General features: G+C 34.1%; 1 protein-coding gene across 1 annotated transcript in view; it reads right to left on the bottom strand.

The window, feature by feature from the left end:
* LOC104627481 (calcium-binding mitochondrial carrier protein Aralar1) overlaps positions 1 to 22,327 on the bottom strand; it is a gene marked incomplete at its 3' end in the record, with an annotated part of 34,586 nt that overhangs the window by 10,445 nt on the left and 1,814 nt on the right. Inside the window, exons 2-6 of the mRNA XM_010295762.1 lie at positions 18,421 to 18,563; positions 13,943 to 14,058; positions 4,924 to 5,063; positions 2,515 to 2,661; positions 1,313 to 1,451 (exon numbers count right to left, since the gene is read on the bottom strand). Coding sequence (XP_010294064.1) covers positions 1,313 to 1,451; positions 2,515 to 2,661; positions 4,924 to 5,063; positions 13,943 to 14,058; positions 18,421 to 18,530 — 652 coding nt within the window. The remainder of the gene's footprint in view (positions 1 to 1,312; positions 1,452 to 2,514; positions 2,662 to 4,923; positions 5,064 to 13,942; positions 14,059 to 18,420; positions 18,564 to 22,327) is intronic.

The following is a 22,327-nucleotide window of genomic DNA, read 5'->3' as shown; positions in this document are numbered from 1 at the left end:
GAAATAAAGTAATTGTGTTATTTGTCAAATTACATTTTCAAATGCTCACAAATAACTTCAATATCATAAAAATGAAATCTATCACCAAGAAGCAAAATCCATAATGCAAAAGGAAAAGGATATCTTTAGACGAACTTCTATCTTAAAAAAGGTCTTTGCAACACAGAGCAAGTCTGACTCCACAACTCTGATTTACAGTGAGAAGTCATCAGTCAACAAAAACACTGATATTAGCAAGCTTAATTAAACCACACCCACAATTTCTGATTCGTGTTTCTGAAGTTCTGCAAAACAGAACAGAACAATGGTCCATTATTCACAGCTTTAAGGGCAAGATGTCCAGATTCTTTCTGACATGTCCAGATTTTTTCTCTGCTAGCTCTGAATGACCCCAAACTTAGGTATTCGTCTAGCCAATTTACATGACATGTTCATGACATAATTGGCAAGCTACAGTAAACAAGTTTGAGCAGTGAAAACACAGTAACTTTTTTTGAAAACACAAATCCAAACAAGATGTATTTATGCACCTACACCAAAAAAACATTGCTAGGCAATTTGTTAGCACAATTTGGAGGATGAGGACAGGCATTTTATGCTTTCCTTTAGGGACAAAGTACAGCATATGAACATAAGTTAAACAAAGAAGAAAAAAAAAAAGGAACTTGGCATGCTTTTTACAACACATAGGCTTGGCTGGTCCGATCCATACAGGTAATAAAATCGGTGATAAAATCAGTCATAATATGACTACAGTCCACTCATGCCTGCAGCAGGATGAAATATGGCAACCTTTCTTATGCAAATGGATTAGCTATGTCCTAACAGATATAAATGATATATTAAACCACTCGGGCAAATAAGCACTAAGTTTTTGTAAATTTTTACCATTTTTCTAAAGGAGATTTAATCATGGATAAAATAACTACAGCTAAAACAACGTGATGATCACTGACAATGGATTTTCAAATTTAATCCATTCTATCATATTCCCTAGGAACTTACTTTCTCTAAGCAACCATGCATCCCTTTCAAGGAATAGTAAAATCCTCAATAATATACTGACTTGCAGTTACCCATTCAAACTAATAAGGCTAACATGGCTCCTGCCAGAATCCCAATCCTTCTCATTAATGAGGTAGCTGAAAATCATTGCTAACCTGTGAGGATGAAAATCACCCTTTGAACACTTTCACCGGAGTGCGACCTTGCATACTATTGCAGCTTCTTACTTGCCTTAAGCCACATGCAACACCAGATTACAAATTGGACAGAACTTAACAATTAAAAAAATGTAGGAAATATACTTTACCTTTTGTGACTTCAACATCTTTTCTTGTACCTGCTATATTACTGTATATCTTCCTAACAAGATCCATGTTATTCAAAAGGGCATTAAATGCATTGAAATAGGAGAAGCTGACCTGATGTGAAACAGTTCCACCAGCTACCTTTAAAAATTAAATGAATGCAGTTAAGTGCCTTAAGCCCTTTTACAACATCTTATTACAAATTACAGAAACATCCATTTGGGTAAATAAGGAAAGTATTAAAGATATCTTTCTATTCCTGTAATGTTAAGATCTTTTTAATAGAAACATGATGGGACAATTATTAGACAGGATACTATTTTTTGCTAAAAAAATCAAACATTAAGAAACAATCAGGAAATAATCATATAAGCAGATTATTATTCAATTTATCTGATACACACACTAGAGGTGTCACCAAGTATTTTTCTAATACTCTCTATTTCTAATAGAGAAATGTATTTAAATGCTACTTTAGATAAACGCACTGCCTTCTTGCATCACATACAGCAGGGAGCATTTACTTCAAAGTCTAAAGTTAGTAAATACTATAAATTTTATAGAAGGTGGTATGCCTTATTAGTTAGGCAAGGCAAGATGTATAGGTAAAATAGTAAGAAAAATGTTATTATACTTTATATAACTTTCATTCTTATGTACTTTTTACACTATATACTTTTAGTTTATAGCTGTTATGTCATTACTTTACCTACAGATCTTGCCAGACTATCTCAGACTATCCCGTTCTACCTCTAGAGTCTACATACTGATTTTCCAAATTCTGATCTGAAAAAGAAAAGAATGTAAGAGTATATAAAAGGACAAAACTGTAAACGGTCTCCACCTTTTGAGATCTGTCATATATTCAAATATAAAAATTAGATGCTTTTGTCCTAAATGAATGATCTTTCTGTGCCAAGTGCAGTTTGCCCTGCTTTAGTGGATACTAAACACTTTTAGTGCACTAACTCAGTGTTTCCAGTGGCATTTTAAGCAGTAAACCAGGTTGCCAAACTCTCCCACTACTGCAGCCAAGAAGTGCTGCCATGTATCACCCTGCCCACTCTATTATGAAGGTGAGAATCTCTAGCACTAAGGCAGTGATTAAATAAGTAGGAGAAAACAAAGTGGGAGAGAAGCAGTAACATCTTAAAATATTACAGGTATTAAACCCTCAACGAAAGGCACTTTTCTTCACACTTACTGAAACTAAATTTTCTTCGACAAATGGAGTTAGCATATGCGAGCGAAGGGTAACCATGATGTCATTGAAGTCCAGCCCAGTTATCATACCACTTTTATTTTTGTCCTTCAATGCAAAGGCTTGTCTTGCATGTTCTGACTGCAGCTCCTACAATGAATATTCAGAAATAGCAGATTAGAAACAAATTCTGTAACTCACTGCTCACAAAATTCACACTTATTTCATATTCTTACAGTATGCCTGAATACATCTATGCATGTAGACTAGAGCACGATTGCAAGTTTAAATTTAAAGGCCAGCTCAACTAAAACACAAAGTCTGCATACTGATTCTATCCACAGATTCATTCCTCTGTCAAAGAAAAAGCCTCAATTCAACTGAAAGGAAATACACTAAATTTCACTACATTATTTGAGAAATAAATTTCACATACCCATGTCCTGTCTGCTATCTATTCCTTTATTAAATACTTAACTGCCAGATAAAATTCTGATATTGATCTTAAAGACTTAAAGTGAGCTGATCTCTTACACACTCAAGATGATATATGACTGGGCTAACTTATTGAAAAGTACCTAATAATAAACAGGAGGACAGTGAAAATTATATAATATATAGATTGCCCCCAACAGCTACCTCCTATAATGTCAGAAATGGTCACACATTTCAGGTAATTTAAAACTCCTATACAATCTGTAAAAACCTTCATATAAAGCACACTGCAGTAACCTAACCTCAAGATAATAATGATGGTTGTAAATTCTATGTCCAGAAAAAGTTTTTTCCTTCTATTCAAGCAAACAATAAAACACATTTACCCGTCATTTAGATCTCTAGAAGCAGCTAGAATAATAACCATGTTCTGACAGACAATAAGAAGAGAGCAAACTATGTAGCTAATATCACCTTTACAGTAATTTCTCAAGTCTTGTAACCCCAAGAACAAGGTTTTCTAGATCAGGGTGCAACAAGCCTGCTCTGATCCATGTCCCAAACCCCACATGATGCTGTTAAACCAAATAAGAAAAACCACCTGATCTAAAAGGAGTGACAACAATATCCAACTTGTGTACATATTGAAATTACTGCAGTCCATACTACCCTTCCCTACAAAGGTTTTTTATTATATGATGATCTTGGAACAATAAACATAAAAACAGAACAGGTATTTATCACTTTGCTCTGGGTTCCCTATAAAAAGATTCTTCTCGCTAGCAATCTGATTTTTTTTCTGCACTAGTGTCCCAAGTTTGTGCCTGGGATCACTTAAAATATGTAGTATCAAATGCAGAACACAGTTTATTCCTTCAAAATAACATCAAGTTACACCACAGCCTTGAAAGACTGCGCCAAACTCCAGTATCTCAATTTACAATATAGTCTGACTAGATATGATCTGAAGTTGTACTTTTCTAGAATCTGCTCTACACCTATTTTTATCCTGGACAATAGTTACAGATTATACCAAAGCACATCTATCGCTCCCTAGTTTTTAAGACAGTATGTCCAAAACTATTTTGTGCCAAAGGCCAGATCTGGAAGTTGTGTAATCTATACTTCTTCGGGTCTACCAGACAGATAACTAAGTTTCTGTGTGTGCAAGTGTAAGTGATCACTGTGTGATAATTTATGGAATTCAGTGCAATTACCTACAATTCTGTGAACTCCTTTCTCATGAATTATAATGTACATTTCTCCTACTTTCCTCTTCCTCCATCCTTTATAACTGATGTCTTCCTTTACTTCCTTCTAGTATAATGCTCAATTCATAATATGTTTTCCCTGTAACTTTTTGACTTAGCACAAAGTCCAGTTCTAGGAGTGAGATCCTCTAAAGCCTAATCCCGAGAAGGTGCTTCAGCAACATCTCAGGAAAGCAGATTTACCTCCTGCGAAGCTGGCTGCATTTAAGACCAAATTCCCAATATATGTGTGGCAGCATGCATGCCAGTGAGAGAAAAGAAGGGTAAGTATTAGGATAACATTTATAAAACTAAAAGAAAAGTTAAAGAAGCTAAAACCTTTATACGGGAGTTTATATGGTTAATAACAACTGGTTATATTAAGGATGCAATCTTTCTCTGGTAGACCTTAGTTCTGCTATTAAATTCCTATGACAGAAAAAGCAGACCCTCAATCTAGTTTCACAACAACCAGTACAATGGTTAATTTCATAAACAGTATATTTAGTCCCATTCTTTTATAGGATGGTATTCAAGTTATAGCACTATGAGTGCACACTGCTTACAGAATTGCTATGGAGAAATAACAGTTCATCGTAACTGTCAGGATTAGTATCAGATAGATAATGATTATCATTATCAGAACAAGCTCAAAATTTGGTATTAGTGTATTATTAGAAGTGAAAATGAATTTCAGTTCTACTTTGGAAGAAGGTTAATAACTGACCTGAAGAAACTGAGTGAACTCTGAATAGTTAAGATGCTTCTTCCTATTATGTCCAAAATGCAGTCGAATGAACTCACAGTCCCAGTTGAAGGGGATTTGAAGATGAATAATAGTTTGTTCAAATATTTCTTTGACATTTGCTTTGGGGGAGGGAAAAACAACAAGTGAGCTTTGGGGTACAGTAAATCTACAAACATTCCAAGGATGCAAACAAATTATGTTTTAAGCAGCTGTTTAAAAAGTGTTTTGGTTTGTTAACAATAATTGCTAACCGAACCTTTACAGACCTGTGTAAGAACACATTTGCCACACAACATGATACCTTCTGTATTACCGCATAAAACCTTGGAGTGAGTGTTTTATTTAGTTTTAATTAAGAAGCAATTTCCCTCATACATGACAAATAAGAGCTATTTTGCATTCTGATATAAAAATCAATAGTGGGTCTCCATCTCTGCTAGGAGTCAAATTAAGCCCTTTATCAAGCACATGAAAACCTGCATTATAATCTCACGCAATATTTGTCATACTAACTATGGTTTGATTGAAACATGATTATTACAATCACACTGTCTGAATATGTCTATTGAAGATAGGTATAAGAAATGCCATCTAAAACATATCATTAACTCAGCAGAAAGCACCTTATTAAAAGCTTTTGATAAGGCCTTAGCACAAAAATCAAATCCTATAAAACACAATTGGTAGTCTCAGTTATTAAAATGTTTTAAGATAAGTGAAGTTAGAGATGGCCTCTTTGAAATGAAGAAAAAACCTGTCATTTCAGAATATGGAATTCTCTGTATGTGTACTGTACAATTGAAATCTCAATGCCAAACGCAGTACCTGAATTCAGTCAAAAACCTCATCTGAAAAAAAAGCATGTGTTATTCACACACAGCATTGCCATGCTGCAAAACGAGCCTCATTTTTGTACAGATTCAACCACGTAAACAGTATAACTGGACATCTATCCACACCACATGAACACTTACCATCATCTACCTCAAAGCACCTGAATTAATTTGTTTTTATCAACTAACCTGGAACCTCCTTAAAACCCCAATAAAATGTGGCATAGTGCTTAAATTTAAAACAAAATACAAAATATTTTAGCTGAAAACACCTCTTTTTTATTGTTTAGAAGTAAACAGTTCTACTAAAAGACAAAATGCAATGAGAAGAACTTCAGTATCATTCGATAATTCCATCAAGACCTATTTACTTGGAGTAAATTTGTTGCTTTCTCTATGCTAAAGGACTAATTGATCCATTCATCCTTTCAATTCTAGAGCTTTTCTAATAGTTCTAGATCAAATCTAGGCAAATCACTACATGGTTTTATCTTTTCAGTGAGGAAAGGAAGGGAAATGTTCAGAGCAAATCTGTCTCAGAACAGGGACATACAAAGTAGGATTCCTTGGCTAGGTCACCTGCTTTAGTTTGAGATTACATATTTGAAGGGCAGGTTGTGGCTAGTAAGTGATTTTAACTGTAATTTAGCCTTTACCTAAAGGTCAAGCACAGACTCTAGTCAAAAAAATGCAATTTAAACCATAGTCTCAACTGCAAAGTAGGCTAAAGGAGTTGTTCAGGTAAACAAGAAACTTATAACTACCCTGAGTACTTGCAATTGTCCATTCATACCTATTTACCGATACTAATATGCAAGGTAAGGGTTAAGAAAATGAGAGATAAAGCACCCAATAAATAGTTTAGCACGATGTTATTTTGACATATTTCCTTTGAAAGTTTTGTCTGCAGTAGATTTATTCATCATTGCTAGAGATCAAGGAACCAGGAGAGGTAAATTTCAATTCCCCACCTTACAAGTGATTCACTGCAGCTTCTGAACAAGCCACCTAAAGTCTTCACATACTACAAACACAGATCAGCTGCGCTCACTATTGGCCTTACAAAGCGGCACTGAAGTGTGAACAGAAGAGAAGACGGGCCTGCTTAATTGGATCTATCGGCTTGGCTACTAATGTACAAACAAGGTGCCAACTAGTGATTACTTACACATCTGTAACTAATACGCACCGAGTTTTCCTAATGAAAACTTAGGACAGAACATGCTGAAGCAGCCAGAAAATTTTAAGTTGTGTTTTCAATTGTTTGCAATGATTGCTTCTTTTAAATTTAGAGAAAGGTTTAAAAAAAGTCTTTTTTCTTATAAGAAATTAGTCATACATGATCATATAGACAGATCTTCCAATTATTTTTAATGAGACTTAAGCCCCTGGTCTTTTAATAACTCACTCAAGCATTTAATTGTATACTACTTACTCAACCAAGAATCGGTTTCCTACGCTATTGATTTTTCCTTCTTCTTACAACTAGTCATCAACACATCACAAGTCAAGATTCTTCAGCACATAAAATAATACCAGTAAATGAATTAATAAATTTATATTCAATAGGTGAGTGTATTGGTACTTGAAGAATCCCAGTAGCATCTAACTAGCTTTAAAAAATGGTATCCAGATTAGCCTGTTGCTTCTCTGAAAACTGAGGTGCCTTATCAATTTTTCCCCCACAGGCAGGCAGTCACAATCAGTATCACTACTGTGATACTGCATGTATCACAGTAGTCTGGGTTTAAGGATATGCTATTGTATCTAATCCTTAATTAATCCCATGTTGGCTTTGTTTATGAAACATCTGGGGTACAGGAGCAAAACTGTGCACTTGTTGTGAGTAACTGACACAGTTAAAAACACTGAAACTCTAAGTACAATTTTCCAAAGCCATTTGGGATTCTCAAACATCTCCAGATAAGCAGTAAAATTTACTACTTCTACCCAAGAGCAGCAATGGTTTCTTTACAATGTATCATGAATACCTTTTTAATGCAATTTTGTTGGCTGTTCTCTAGATTAAAGGAAATAGCCATCTCCACAACTAACAACTTGTGTAATAAGAAGCAGCAGACTATCACATTCCAAAAATCATACATAATGTGATCATCACCTACACTTCCACCACTTTGAATTATGATCAAATGTCTCCCCCTCCCCACCCCAAGCAGAAGCAAAAGACTGACAAGAAAACAAGTAACATTAAGGTACAGATGCTGAGGGGTTTTGCCTTTTTTTTTTTTTTAACCTCCCTCAGTCAAACTCCAGTAATGCTTCTAAATTAAGATAAACTACCAGTACTTCAAATTTCCAACAGAGCTATTCTGCAGGTGGCAAACAGCAAATTCTTTTTAAACCCTTTCATTTTAGTATGACATTTTACAGAATGTATTCATTGTCCCTGTCAATACATGTTGCTCATTTACTAATGTCTTCTCCTACTCTTTGGTCACCTTTCCGCAGTGGAATTCTTTCCTACCGAGCTGCTAACTTTCTTTCCAGGCTTATAGCAATGCATTTTCTTCTCAGACAGGCATACAAGTCAGCAGCCCGATGACATTCTCAACTTACCATCAGCCCCAGGAACAATAAGCCTACTACTCCAGTGCACTCGTACATTACCTCCAAGGCGACACTCATTCTCTCAAGATTGCTTCAGAATTTCCCCACCCATTCATTTTAAACAAATTATAGATGCCTGGAGCAGCTATCTGCAGACAGTATACACATGACTGGCTCAACCTCCATCAAACACCATTGCCTGTCAGGCTCAGAAAAATTATATTAAGAAAAACAAAGATTTTAGGCAATACTGAATTTCACAGGAGGAGGAAGAATACTTTAAGTTATAAACACTATGATATCTTGTTGATGGCACAAGGTGGGGATGAGGTCAGTACGTCAAGCCAAGTGCAGAATGGAAGAAGCAGCAGAGTGGAAACCTCACACAATTCCAGTGCCATCAGCCTGTTAAGAGAGTTTGCCATTCCCTCTCACCAGTGATGGAACATCAGTCATGCTTCTTGGAGACACAGAAATATAGATGTAATAGTTTTAAGTACTAGCATAAGTATGATAAAGGTCTGTTGTTTAATAGTGTTTTTTTTAATCTGTCTACTCAGACATCTGCAGTCCCATTTGTACATATTTCAGCCTTAACGTATATAATGCATTTTAATGTATTCTATTTCTGCTAATGGTGAATTTTACATATTTTCACTTTCAAGCATAAAATAAAAAATCACAGTTAACAGCAAGATGTTTTCTGTAGCACCTGATGCAACAGAAGTGCATTAAGAGTGATCCAAATGTAAATACTACAATAATTACTTTGACATGAGAGCAAAATAACAAGTGGCAGGAAAAGTGAGAAAGTTAAAGTAGAAATAGTTACATTGTATTTCCATGCCTATTTTAAAAGGATTAGTGATACTGTTTAAGATTAAGATTACTGACAGCCGTATCAACAATTGTCAATATATATAATTTTAATGTGGAGTTCTCCTTTTCTGTTCCCTCTTGCTGAACTATGGTTTTGAACTTAATACTATATTATTATTATAAAAAATAAGGAAGAGTTCCCATCCTGCACTGCTCAAAAGTGTTTAAAACTGTGGTTTAAACCTGAAGGAGTCATACAGCAGGAAAGAAACAAAGAAAAAGCAAAAAAAAAATTAGGACAAAGAATGTCATACAGTGGTGTTTCCTACATTATCTGCATGTATTAAGCAAAAGACATCTTGAAAACAGACAACTAGTGTATGGCTACCAGGAAGCCAAGAAAAATGGCACTTCTGGTGTACAGCACACTTGATAAAAACATGGTGTTTTTCTTCTATCCTCAAATCTGCAGCCATGTGATTATGAGATTTTTTTGTTTACATTTTAAAAGGTTTCCAGCCTTTACAGTTGCAAATAATATTTTGTAAAGTAGATTAAATGCAAATCCTAGCATTTTCAATCCAACTGCTCTTTTGGGAGAGGAGTGAGTACTAGGAGTGATCTCTGTTTCCTGAAGAATACTACTCAAAAGAAAAAAGTGTAACAACATACATCCAACTCCTTTCTCTTGTTCTTCTCACTCACCTTCCAGTGTTCTCAAACTCTATGTCTTGATTAAGGGAAATCTGAACTTTCTCCCCTAGATTAAAATTTGTTTATGAAAATAGGTGGACAATATTTCAGTATCACTGTATACCCAACTTCTGAAACTATTACACTGATGTTTATTATTTCAGTTCACCTATTTTCACATAGTTGTATTACTAGGTAACCAATCCCCTTACTCCCCTGCCCAGTGCCTTTAAAGAATAGGCCTTTATACTCCACAAAATATTTTTAATTAGATTTTGAGCTGCAGGATGTTTTTAAAAGCCTTATGTTCAGTTCCACAAATATTTTCCAATTATCTCCAAAATAATGTCAAAATTCTGAATACAGAAGAATCACAAACACAAAGGCAGTAAAATTGTTTCAAAACCTCACTATTTTAGCTCTATCTTTCTATCCATACCAGCATGGGTATTTAACTAAAAAAGTGTCTCTGAAATTCTCCAGTTTATCAGAGAATGGCTTGCTTTCTGGTGACTCTACAAGGAAGACTAGGCTGAAAAAACCCTTGAAATTGTACATTCCAATTAAAAGCAATACAGTCCACATCATTGTATGGTTTGCCAAAGGGATAAATTACAAAGAATCCTTTTACTTCCAGTTAGACAACCTATTTTTAAGAGACGTTTCAGCCACAGACTTCACTTTTTAACCACAGTAAGGATTATCTGCTTCAACATTGGCACAAACCAAACAGCTTGAGCAGATTTAATATTCAGGTTTGCTTTAACCTGAATTCAGGTCAAAAGACTTGCACAGAATAGCAATAAGAAGCAGTTTCCTTACTATAATAGCATTAATTTTATGGAGTGTTTTTAAATATTTCACTCATGTTAAGTACCTTTAGACAGTTCCACCCCATGATCAAAAAAGCAAAGTGGTTGTCAGCCTTCTCTGGCTACAGATAACAACCCATAACAAGAAAGACAATGCATGGGGAAAAAAAAAAAAAATCACTTTATCAGCTTCAGTCATTACCTTTTAAATATTTTATAATTAAAGCAATACTGTAAGGCCTCATCAGCAACACATTTCCCATCAAATATTCACCTAGGAATCATTTATGAAGACATACAAGCATTTGATCAGGAAAATAAATGCTTTTTTGCCATTTCTCCATACTTAAAAAGTCATTTAAACTACACTGTCACTTGTATCAATCGGTTATTAAAATAATCATTTTATTGCTTTTTATTCACCAAGCTGACAGCAAGTCCAGTGCAGCTGAAACATGTAAAGAGTATTGAGCATGCTGTACAGTTTGCTGAACAAAGTATGTTCATCTTCTTGCAACAGACCTACTATACAAATATTGCAGCATACTATCTGCACAGTTATGGCAGTCATTTATACAGCATTTCTGGATGCCCAAAACTCCTGCAAAAATGTTCCAAAGCAATAAGAAAGTAGATGACATTAAAGTGACAGAAGGCTTCCAGTTTCAATCATCCCAGTTAATGTATGATATTGCACAAAGACATTGATTAGACTAGCATAGCTGACAAGTATTTCTACCAAATAGTGTCTAAAGAATCATAAACTCTTTACCCTCTTCCATTTCTCAACTCTTAAGACAGAGGTTCTTCTGCAATACAATTTAATTAATAGTTTCCTCATTGGAGAATTGGAAGCTAAGCTTTTGAAGAGACAAGTGGCAGACTGAGGCTCAAGAAGACTGCAAGAAGTTAAAGTGCTCAAGTATGGTCTGAGTCCACGCCCGTAAATAAATCCTAAAAAGGGGATGTGAACCCAACTGGAGCAACTTGCTTTTAAATACAGAGCCAGCTCTAAAAATCAACAAGTATACTTAACTTTCTCCAAATAACTGAAAATTTGATTAGATCAGGATATTTTTTGAAAATGCCGTACAGTCATACCCAAACAATTTTGGGACATTATCTCACAGCCAGCAAGGCCAGTGTTGTGTTCAAGTTGCTGGCCTAATAGACCCAAGCTGATTCTGTGTTTTGCTCTTCAGCACTTCCTTCCCTTGTTCCAGATGCACAGTGCTAAAACACCTCAGTAAATCCATGTCACTTCTGGGAAGATTTACTGGCTTGAGCTAGCTTTGGAATCAATGCAATCACATCCACATAGCATTGCATCTGAGCTAGTAAATCTTGACTCATGTTTGCTCCCATAATCAACATGGTTTATCTGCAGACTGGCTATATTAAACACTCATAAAAGAGAGCTGACTTGTCCAATAGCATTTCTCACACCAACTGGCTAACCTTACTTCATTTCAGAATATTTCTAATAATTTATTAAAACTTTTAACTTTATGACCTAATTTTATATATCCTCCTGTTTTTACATGAAAGTAAACTCTGTGCCTTTCTGTTTATGTGGTGTGAAAATTAAAGACTGCAGGATGCATTCATAATACAGCCTCTACGGGCCACAAGACTGACTTGGAAATTGACTGCAGAGTTACCAAATTCTGAACATGTCATATATCATCATTCATATTTTTCCCCACACACATTAATTTGTATGATATGCCTATGAAGTAAAAATAAGTAGCCCATGTTACAAACAACAACAAAAAGCAAAAAAGTAGCAGTAAATGTGGGAACTGTAGCACAAAAACATGTACCACTGATATGTTACAACATACTATCAAATACAGTAATAATTGCAATACAATTAATATTGTAAAAGCAAGAAACCAATAGCAAATTTTAAATTCCCTAAAGGGTTTCCCATTCAAGATTTATCAGACTTATTAAAAAAAATTCAGCAAGAAAGATATGGAAAAAAGTGTGCAATTTTCTGTTCTACAGTTTCTCTTGTTTGTGTTGCTCTTTAGCCTTTAATATAATGATGTGCTCATAAAAATAACAATTTTCAATCCAACTGAGGAATCTGCATACCATCTGACATTACTTTTTGTTCATTTACAGAGCCAGCTATTTTTTTTAAGTGTGTTCATGAAAGCTACAAAGTGCATATCCCCGTTTTGTGAGATTATTAAATATACCATCATTAACATGGTCACACGGATCGTAGTAGTTTGTCTACTTCCTAATGACCGCACTTAACTGACCACCTTTACGTAAGTTCTAGAAGATTTTCTTTTCAAAATGTTGTGTATCCAAATTCTTAGTATTTGACCCTTCAGTTAATGATATAATTTTAATAGTCATCATAAGTCAAGCAGTTTGTTTCCACAGAAAGACCCTTGCATTTTTTTTTCAACAAGTTACAACAGTTTTCATAAGAATTAAATAGTACAAACAGCAAGTGGTTACAAATCCAAGCATAGTTTATATTTTCTTTATTAAAAGCTTTATTCTTTTGGATAGAAATAACATTTAATTCTCATTCCATTTTATTAAAATTCTTAGCATTGATTTATCTAACGTTCATAAGCATATGAAGTTTTTAAAATAAAACTTAGTCCTCCTTAAACTGCTATGTTAATACCAGTTATTTAGCAACATCATAAAGCAGTGTAGTTAGCCTAAAGAATTTTGTCAAATTACCAATTTATGTGACTAAGGAAAAAAAAGTAACAAAACTTAATAAACTTCATAATTTTTCAAATATATGATTTAGTTGAAATTACATTCATAACATTAAAGTAAGATTTGCTCCTCAGGAAAAGGAACACTAAACTAGGAATTTAAAGTATTAGATCCCCTTTCCTTTTTATATTGAGCTGTTATTCTATCTAATGACAGTTCTTCAAAGATATGTGGTGATCCAGAACATATTTTAAAAATCCCTTATCACTGAAGGAATTCAAAGTCATAAAATATAATTTTACTTAGGATGACACTATACAAAACAGCACTGTATTAACTGCTTCAGGAACATGGAAAATCTTGATTCAAGAAGACAAGAGCAAAATTATTTTATTTCCATGCATTTCTTAAGCTTGTATCACTTGAAAGAAAAAAAAATATTTTACTTATGCAAACTCTTAGGAAATCAGTACACTACTGCACAATATGCATTTCCATGGACCAACGGTAATGAACCGTTATTATGATCTATACTACTATAATCACTTTCTTAAACTGTTTTTCTTTAGATATTCTTACCAAATGTTACTTCTCCATTGCCACTCTTGTCAAATAACTGAAAAGCAACAATGAATATTGCATCTGGAGTACACAAAACAGATTCAAATGCCAAAAATTCTTGATAGGAAATCAACCTACAAAGGAAATTACAGAAGTTAAAGATTTCAAACAATTATTCACAACACCAATGAAATTTTGTGTTTGATGCTCTAAAAAACTATATGATCCAATTATTAAAATAAAATTCTAATATAAAAAAGTTAAGACACTACACTAGAAACTGAAGTTACATACTGAATTATTTGTTACATTTACGGAGTTATTTAACCTTTATGCAACTTAGCTTTTTCCTCTATAAAAGCACTGAATTCCTCAGAACCATCAAGAACAAAATATAATCAATTCTCAGTGAATACCTAAAATGTATTACCTTGTAATTATAAATGTAAGCAGACAGCACTTAGAAATTAAGACATAAAAAACCCACAAAAATTCTACCACCATGAAATTTACAGGGCTGTCAATTTATATATGTATTTCTACTAAGAAAGAAAAGATGGTTTAATGCAAGTGTAGGAAGATACTCTACCATGTACATACTTTCTTAAAGCAATGTACAGCATTCATAAAAAACAAACAGGTTCAGAAAAAGTTATACTTTACCATGTATACAGAAGAAGTAATACACTTCAAATATAACGTGAACCACAAAGTCATGTACTTAAGAAAGAAAGAAACTCTAAGAACATTTGGACATAACGACAGTTAGATATGACCAAGGCAGGGAAGGATTTGAGTGTAACAGCAGATCACAAGATTCTGAGGTATTGTATGCAAGACAGTCACCATATAGAAAAATGCAACTCAGGATGCATTAGGAAAGCTGCTTCTGTGCGAGATAAGGAAGCAGTGGTATCCCCAGGCAGGGTTCCTGCAACATCTCTAGAACGCTGCACAGAAATCCAAGTCCTTGTGTTCAACAGATATAAACTCAGACTTGAATATATGCACAGGTAACTTATTAGGATAATCATAAATAACTTTTCTAGAGGAACTCAGCTTATTCTAACAGAAAAAAACATTTATAAGGGATCCTAATGATGTAAAAACAGCTGCAGAAAGATAAGCCCTAAGCCAGGAGAAGATAAAGGATAATGTTGGCACAAGAACAAAATCACATATCCATAAAGATATTTAGAGCAGGCAAATACTGTGGCCTTTCCAGAATACTGCAAGCAAAAGCCTTAGGTTTTAACAAAAAACTTGGTTTATTAAAACTACTGTGTGTTTTCATCCTTGTAAAAATATAGGACTTAGTTGACTACTTAGAATACTGCATCCAGTTACAAGTTCCTGAGTTCAGTCTATAGAAATAAATTATGGGATACTTATTTTAGCATCAAATAAATTATCAATGGCAATAAGAATTTTAATTGTATTTTTTAAATTAAACAAAAAAAAGTAGTATTTCAGTAGATGCTGTTAAAGCATTGAATATCACTGTAGATGGTACACTCTCCTAGAAAATGTATGTAATTGATGTGAATTTAGTACTCTTCATAGGAAATCATTAGCTCATAGTGATTACTTCACACATAAACTTTTTACTGCTAAAAAGCCAAGTATAAATTCTGTTCCCTACAGCGGGGGAAAAAAAAAAACAAAACAAGTCACACCATTCATTAGTTTATCTAGTCTTTCTCTGTCGAAGTACACATAAAGCAGAACTGAGATATTTTAAACAGGTTACATATGTTAACATCCCTGCATATATGCATTATACAGAAATTACAGAAAAAAATTTAGTGATTTTGAAAGGAATTAAGATATGGTAAATACAGAATTAGGGTATTAATTTGTCATACTTTAGCCACAAAAATCAGAGACATGAGAATGGTTCTTCAGATGCAATGTTATCCAAAGGATGATCTTGATAAATAAGGGCTTAGTATCAGAGAAACAGAATATCCTTTAAAATAATTGTAAATATTATAATTTCAAAATATACCTCACATAGAAGCGTAAACCTGACATACAAATTAATTCCTAACCAAGAAGCTTTATAACTGACAGAATCAACTGACAGTCTCTGTAGAAGGCATTCATAGAAGCCTGAACCTTAAAGTAGCCATCTTCAGAGGTCTCACTTTAAGAATGCCTACAGCAAAAGGAGATATACACATTAGATTTCCTTTCCATATATTTCACTTGCAGTGCCCAAGCAGGGATATCCCCTGTGATCCTCCATCATCCATTAGGGCGGAGATAACAGGAGCTGGATTAAACAGAATGATGGAGCTTCCCACCCAATTGCTACTCAAGCATCATTCAGTGAATCCAGTGCATTAGACAGTCCATAACAATATCACTCACCTTTCATTTTATCTGTAACATTTTAAAAAATTTCCTTTCCTCTTATTTCTTCTGTACAGTTACCCTTCAAAAGCACACAAAGTAAGCCGCAGGCTTACAATTCTTCTCTCTCCTTTTTTCCTACTACAACTCTTTGCCCTTTTTTCCCCACACAACATAGCTTTTAGACATTATATATAGCTCTGTTGTGACTCTCTGTTATGTGAAACATCAACTCTTTCTTCAAGACTTAGCTTAAGAACTTATTTCCAAATTTTAAGAACAATATGCTGATAAAAAGAGTACCCAGAAACAAGCAATTAAAATGAAGAATTATGAATGACTACTGTGATATTTTCAGGGCTTGAAGGGAGAAGAAAATCTTTCATTTTAAAACTCCAATACCCACTAATGTTAACTGACTTACGTAATTGGGAAGTCGGTTTTGGCACGCACATATAAGTACATTATTCACAAAGAATTATCCTGATTTCAAAACTAGTGCCTGCAGTCCAAAGACATAGGAATGCTTACAGCATCAGTGAAATCCCATTTTATTAAACAGATAGCAGGCAAGGCAGTTTAGGCCAAATCCTAATGTAAAGCTCATCACATTAATTTCTCAGAACATGCATTTCTAACAATGAGGAATAAACACTTTGAAAGTGGAGAGTCATCTGTTTTAAGAACTACCTTACAGAGTTCCACTAAAGCACACCAGTCTTGAACTGTAGTAACGGGAGAAGGCAAGACTATTCCAGAACAGTTAAGTAAGGATCAAGTTACCATCAGAAAAAAGTAAAAAAACATTTTCTTAAACATATGCCTACAGACAGCCAGTTCCAAAATATGCTTTTTTTCTAAAGTGACAAACTTAAACCTAAATTAAATTCAAAAAAATTAACAAAGAAGAGTTACCAAGAACACTTTGAGTATTTATTTGAAGGGCAAGCAAGGCTAAGAGAATATGATAGCAGACAGCAGATAGGAATGAAATTTCATAACAGAACCTGAAGCTTCTCAATGACTTGCTGTGTGACGTTGGGCTGTCATTTAATTTACAAATGTATGTATGCAATAGGACTACTGATACTTCCCTGAACTTCATAAAGTAACTTTAAGTCCTTGGAAAGATGTAATGCATTCTGGAATTCAGTTGAAGATTACAATAATTATTCATGCTACAAATTAAACTCTCTGTGCAGATAACATATTAGAGTCTGGATTTTGATATATTACAGCTCACTAAAATGGAAGAACGTGAATGTAAAAGTAAATAAACAAACCAGTAACGATGATGGTGGTGTAACAAATTCTTCACATGAAATACAGATTAGAGGTAAATATAGATTAAAACACTTAGTAAATTAAGTTTCAGACAAGTATTCAGAGAAACATTTTGCAATGCAGACCATATGTAATAATTCCCATTCCCACTGTTCCCATACAGAAGTAGATAAAGCACACTTACCCATGTTTGATCACCTTACTTCAAATATCACCCAGATTTAAAAAAAAAAAACACCAACGAAAACTTATATTCACAGGGAAAGCAAGAAAAAAGTGATGCTTCAGTGTAAAGTTCTGTTGTAGCAATAAAACAAATTACTGATTTTTTTACTGTAAGAAAGATCCTATCATAAGACATTCTCTGAAGAAATGCACACCCATAAAAGATAACCAACAGCTTTCAGAGAAGCAAGATACTCAACATGTCGGTTTACTAGTCATCAATTAGACTATTACTTCAACAGATACATACAAAATAGCCTTTTCAATCCACGTTTAATGTAGGTACTAAAGACTCTACATAGTACCTAATCATGGACATGAGTATACAGAAAAGAACTTTTCCAAGACAATCATGCTACATTAAACTTATGTGCAGTTCAACTTCGTCTGCATTGGTAGTAATTGTTAAAATTCCATTAAAACAAATCTTAATTTAAAAAATACATGTTAAACACTGTATTTTTTCCCAATTTACACAAATTTAGTCCATTGTGCTAGAGAAAAAACTTATCTAAATAAGCTTAAGGTATAATAAAATCAATAATATATTTTAGAAGATGAAATTATCAAACTCATTCACTCACACATTTACCAATGCATTACAAGCTTCTAATGGAAAGCAAAATTCTCACCCATCCTTTGTTTGATCTGCCACTCCAGCCAACAGCTGCACTGTTTTAGGATTGTAACGCGGATCTGTATAAAGTCCTAGGTATTTCTGCACAAAATCTTCTGGGGTCATGTAATGCTCACCATCTTTCTCAACGCTGGCATACTAGAGTGAAAATAAAAAACAAAACCACACAAACAAAAAGGAATCCATTTAGATACTAATTATCAGTGATTACCAAACTAGTATCTTTACTGAGCATCACTTAAAATGGTGCACAACTGTCTGCACATAACTGCTCTGAAATTAAAGGGCTTGATTACACTAATAACATTACTATACCAGTTGCATACCACCAACAATCAGATTATCCTTGTAGAATAGATGTGTTCACATAATGACCAATATCTTCTAATAAAAAGACAATGACATATTTTCAGAAACTACCAGGTAATTGCATAAATTTATAAAAATTATAGCCATGCTGTAGCTTTCCATTTGCAGATACACTGTGAAAACACATCACATAAATCTTTTTACAATTTATGATAGCAGATGTCTTCTGAATAATCGCTCCGGATCATTATTATATTTAGTTTGGAAAATATATATTATTTTTCTCTTTCTGTGAGAAACAAATTTTCAGATTAATTTTTATCCTGAAACTAATGGTTTTGGCATTTTTCATTTAAGTAAAAATTCACACACACAGACAAAAAGGATTGAGTCAATTGAAATGTTTTAATTTGACTTCAAGTTTTAAATTTTATTAACAATAAATTTTCAAATAAAAAAATCAGAGGCTAATTTTAGAATTATAGTATTTAAATATTAATACAATTAGCTAAAAATAAAATAACCAAGTACATCTTTATTATTTGTACACCCAGACAACTGCCACATGTCTATTCAGTATTCTTACTGATTACTTTTCTGTTTCAAATCATTAATCACTGGTTCTTATCTACAGGCCAACTTTAAATTAAAAGTGAACTTTTTAGCATAAAGTAAATTCCATGCCCTCAGTTGTCAAGTTACGCAGGATAATACCACTCATGAATTAAGAACATGAGGAGGCAGGCATAGAAAGCATCACAGTGATGAATAAAAGGGAAATGTATTATGGAAGTTCATACCCCTCAGACCTCGTTTCAAGATGCCACTATAGTTACAGGAAAAATTTCTCGTCCTTTATTTATGATATAAAAGCAATCATAGAAATAAAACCTAAGTTTTCAGATTGCAAAGTTAAACTATATTTGCATCCTGGCACACAGGAAAGTAGCTCACAAAACATTTCTAGTTCACTGAACTACTGTGACCCAGTCCAGTTTGATGACTGAGTTTGTTCCTCAGCATTTTTGCTCACAAAACTTGTAAGCAAGCTTATTTAACAGTTTAAAATCCACCTCTTCTGTTCACTCTCTACTGTACAGTCTACTTGTACACACAATGATTTAGATGCAGACCTTCACACATATCCATAGAACTGTGTTTGTTCTGAGAAAGTGAAGTTACAGAACTATACAGTTGTTTCATTAGGCTTTTGATTTGCAATAAAAGTAGTGATTTTTAATTCATTTATAAAAATGTAATTTGCCTTTCTAGGTTCTAGTCATTAAAACATGACTACATAAGCATTCATCTGCAGAAAAGGAAATGGCAATGCCCCCTAAGACCTATAGTGCAACATCTATGCTAGTGAATTCAAACTTCAATTAATGACCTCATCTATGATATGCAACTTTTCCACTATGCACTGCAGTATCTTGATTCAGTTGACACAGCTTTATGTGAAAGAGTAACAAAATGGGCCCTTAATCTGCAAGGGACCTTCGGGAATTAGAATATTAACAATAAGACCTACACACAATACCTGTTAAGGTGTAACACTCAGTTACAACAAAGGGGATCATTCACATCTCATGCTTGTTTCAGCCGTATGCAACCCAACCAATTCAGTCAGGACACTATTTCAGCGTAAAGGAGCTTACATCAGCATCAATGCCTGCTTAAGTATCTCCCATATCTCTTCAACAATACAAGCCTCTCACATCACCTTATCACCGTTTCCTCTTCCACCTTATAGCTGTGATGACAGCTGTTTGCAAGACTGCACTGTAAACCAGACTACCGAACTAATCCAGAATTAAAATAGATGATTTCCACAAAAATAGGAACACAAAGCAGTGGACAGGAATCCCTTAATTCAGCTCTGCTGTCAACATGGCAATATAAAGAAACTGTGGCTTCACTTCATCGACTCAGAAAGGTTCTCTTCTCAGTCACATACACAAGTGACTAAAAGATGCATTATGAAGCACAATTCCACTGCAAGGCATACAATCCAAAGAAAGTGTTACATATGAAGGACCATCCAACATACAGAATATTGAGTGTATCTTCAAGAATAACAGAATTCAACTGTATGACAGTTGAGGGCATATCAAAGACAGTCAAAATCCACACATCATAATCTTTTTTTCTTCAGACACCCATTTATCTGTGTTTATTACAAACAGTAAATTGTTTTACAATAAAAACAGCGGGGAAGTTTTGTTAAAAATCTTTTGAGACAAAATAATTGACAGATACATTGAAGTCCATATGAGAAGGTTATGGTATTTTGAAAGAGCTTGGCAGCGAGCCAATAAATTAAGGCCTGACAAAGTAGTTAGGCTTTCCCTTTTGGCATGCAAGTTATCTTTTCACCATGCAACTGAAGTCAAGAATCTTTTAGCACAAAATAGGCAATTGTAAATTATATCTTAATTTGCATATAAAACCTAACACATAAGCTGAATCTGTATTTTCCTCAGTCTTGAGTTATATTACTTTAAAATACAAAATTCTTACTATACATTTATAGACTGTGTCAGGTAAGCACTTGATGAATTTGCATAAGATTTTTTTTTAAACATCATCACATAACACGAACACACAAAAACCCTATTCATACAGTATAGGGTTAGGTACCACCACACTTTCAGGAACAATGTTTTCTTTGAAAAATTGGTTTGTTTTCAATTTAAAGGAGGTTTCTATCCCAATTATTTTATCTGAGCAGAGGAGAAAAAAGTTCCAAAACAGAAGAGACCTATGGGTATGTTTAACTTTTTTTTTTTTTTTAAATGAAGCTAAGTTATAAGCAAGAGATTCAGGATGTTTGGGAGGTGGAGTTTCCTGTATTAAAATTGGAAATTTATTTTTGTTTCTTTCTCCACCTTGCTGGAGCAGGTTCCACTTGCATTCAGCAAGCAGGGAATAATTCAACTATGTTACATGAGGGCTGACTGCATCTTGCCAAAGAAAAAAGAATGAAGGCTCACTAAAATCTGGTAATTGTTGTTCTACCCAACTCTTTTATCCTTCAGTGAATTTCTATTCTGTTCTTTTATGGTTGTTACTGAAGTCAGTGGTTAGCAAACACTTGAGAAGTAAGGTAGTTTGATGGTGTACAAACATGAAATTTCAATGCCTGCATTTCACAGTTACAGGATTACAGAGAAATAATAGCACATCTTTTTAATACAAGTCACACAAAATGTTTAAGAGTTTAAAATTATAAAAAAATATATATAGCAAGCTTCAGAAATTCTTAAGAGAAAGGTATATGTCAAGCATCCATTAAGATACAACTTAAACTGGATGGACAGAGGACACATATGACATTAGAGGATACGCATGAACAGAAGGAAATTTAATTTAAGTACACTCTCTATGAATAAGGTGGATGACGGAGAGGCCCAGAGTTCACATCTTCCCTTGCTCCCATTTCTCAGGGAAGCCAAATTTAGGAAGGAATGCACGCCCTTTAGCTGAAGCTCACCGAACAGGCCAGCACCCTCTGCAAAGAGCACAACATATCTGACTCCTGATGTGTGCAACACTAGCAGCATTTCATAACAAGACTCTCTACAACTGGGTCT

This window comes from Phaethon lepturus, unplaced genomic scaffold (genome assembly GCF_000687285.1).
Source record: "Phaethon lepturus isolate BGI_N335 unplaced genomic scaffold, ASM68728v1 scaffold5671, whole genome shotgun sequence".
Lineage (NCBI taxonomy): Eukaryota > Metazoa > Chordata > Aves > Phaethontiformes > Phaethontidae > Phaethon > Phaethon lepturus.
This window is presented reverse-complemented; position numbering and strand designations above follow the sequence as displayed.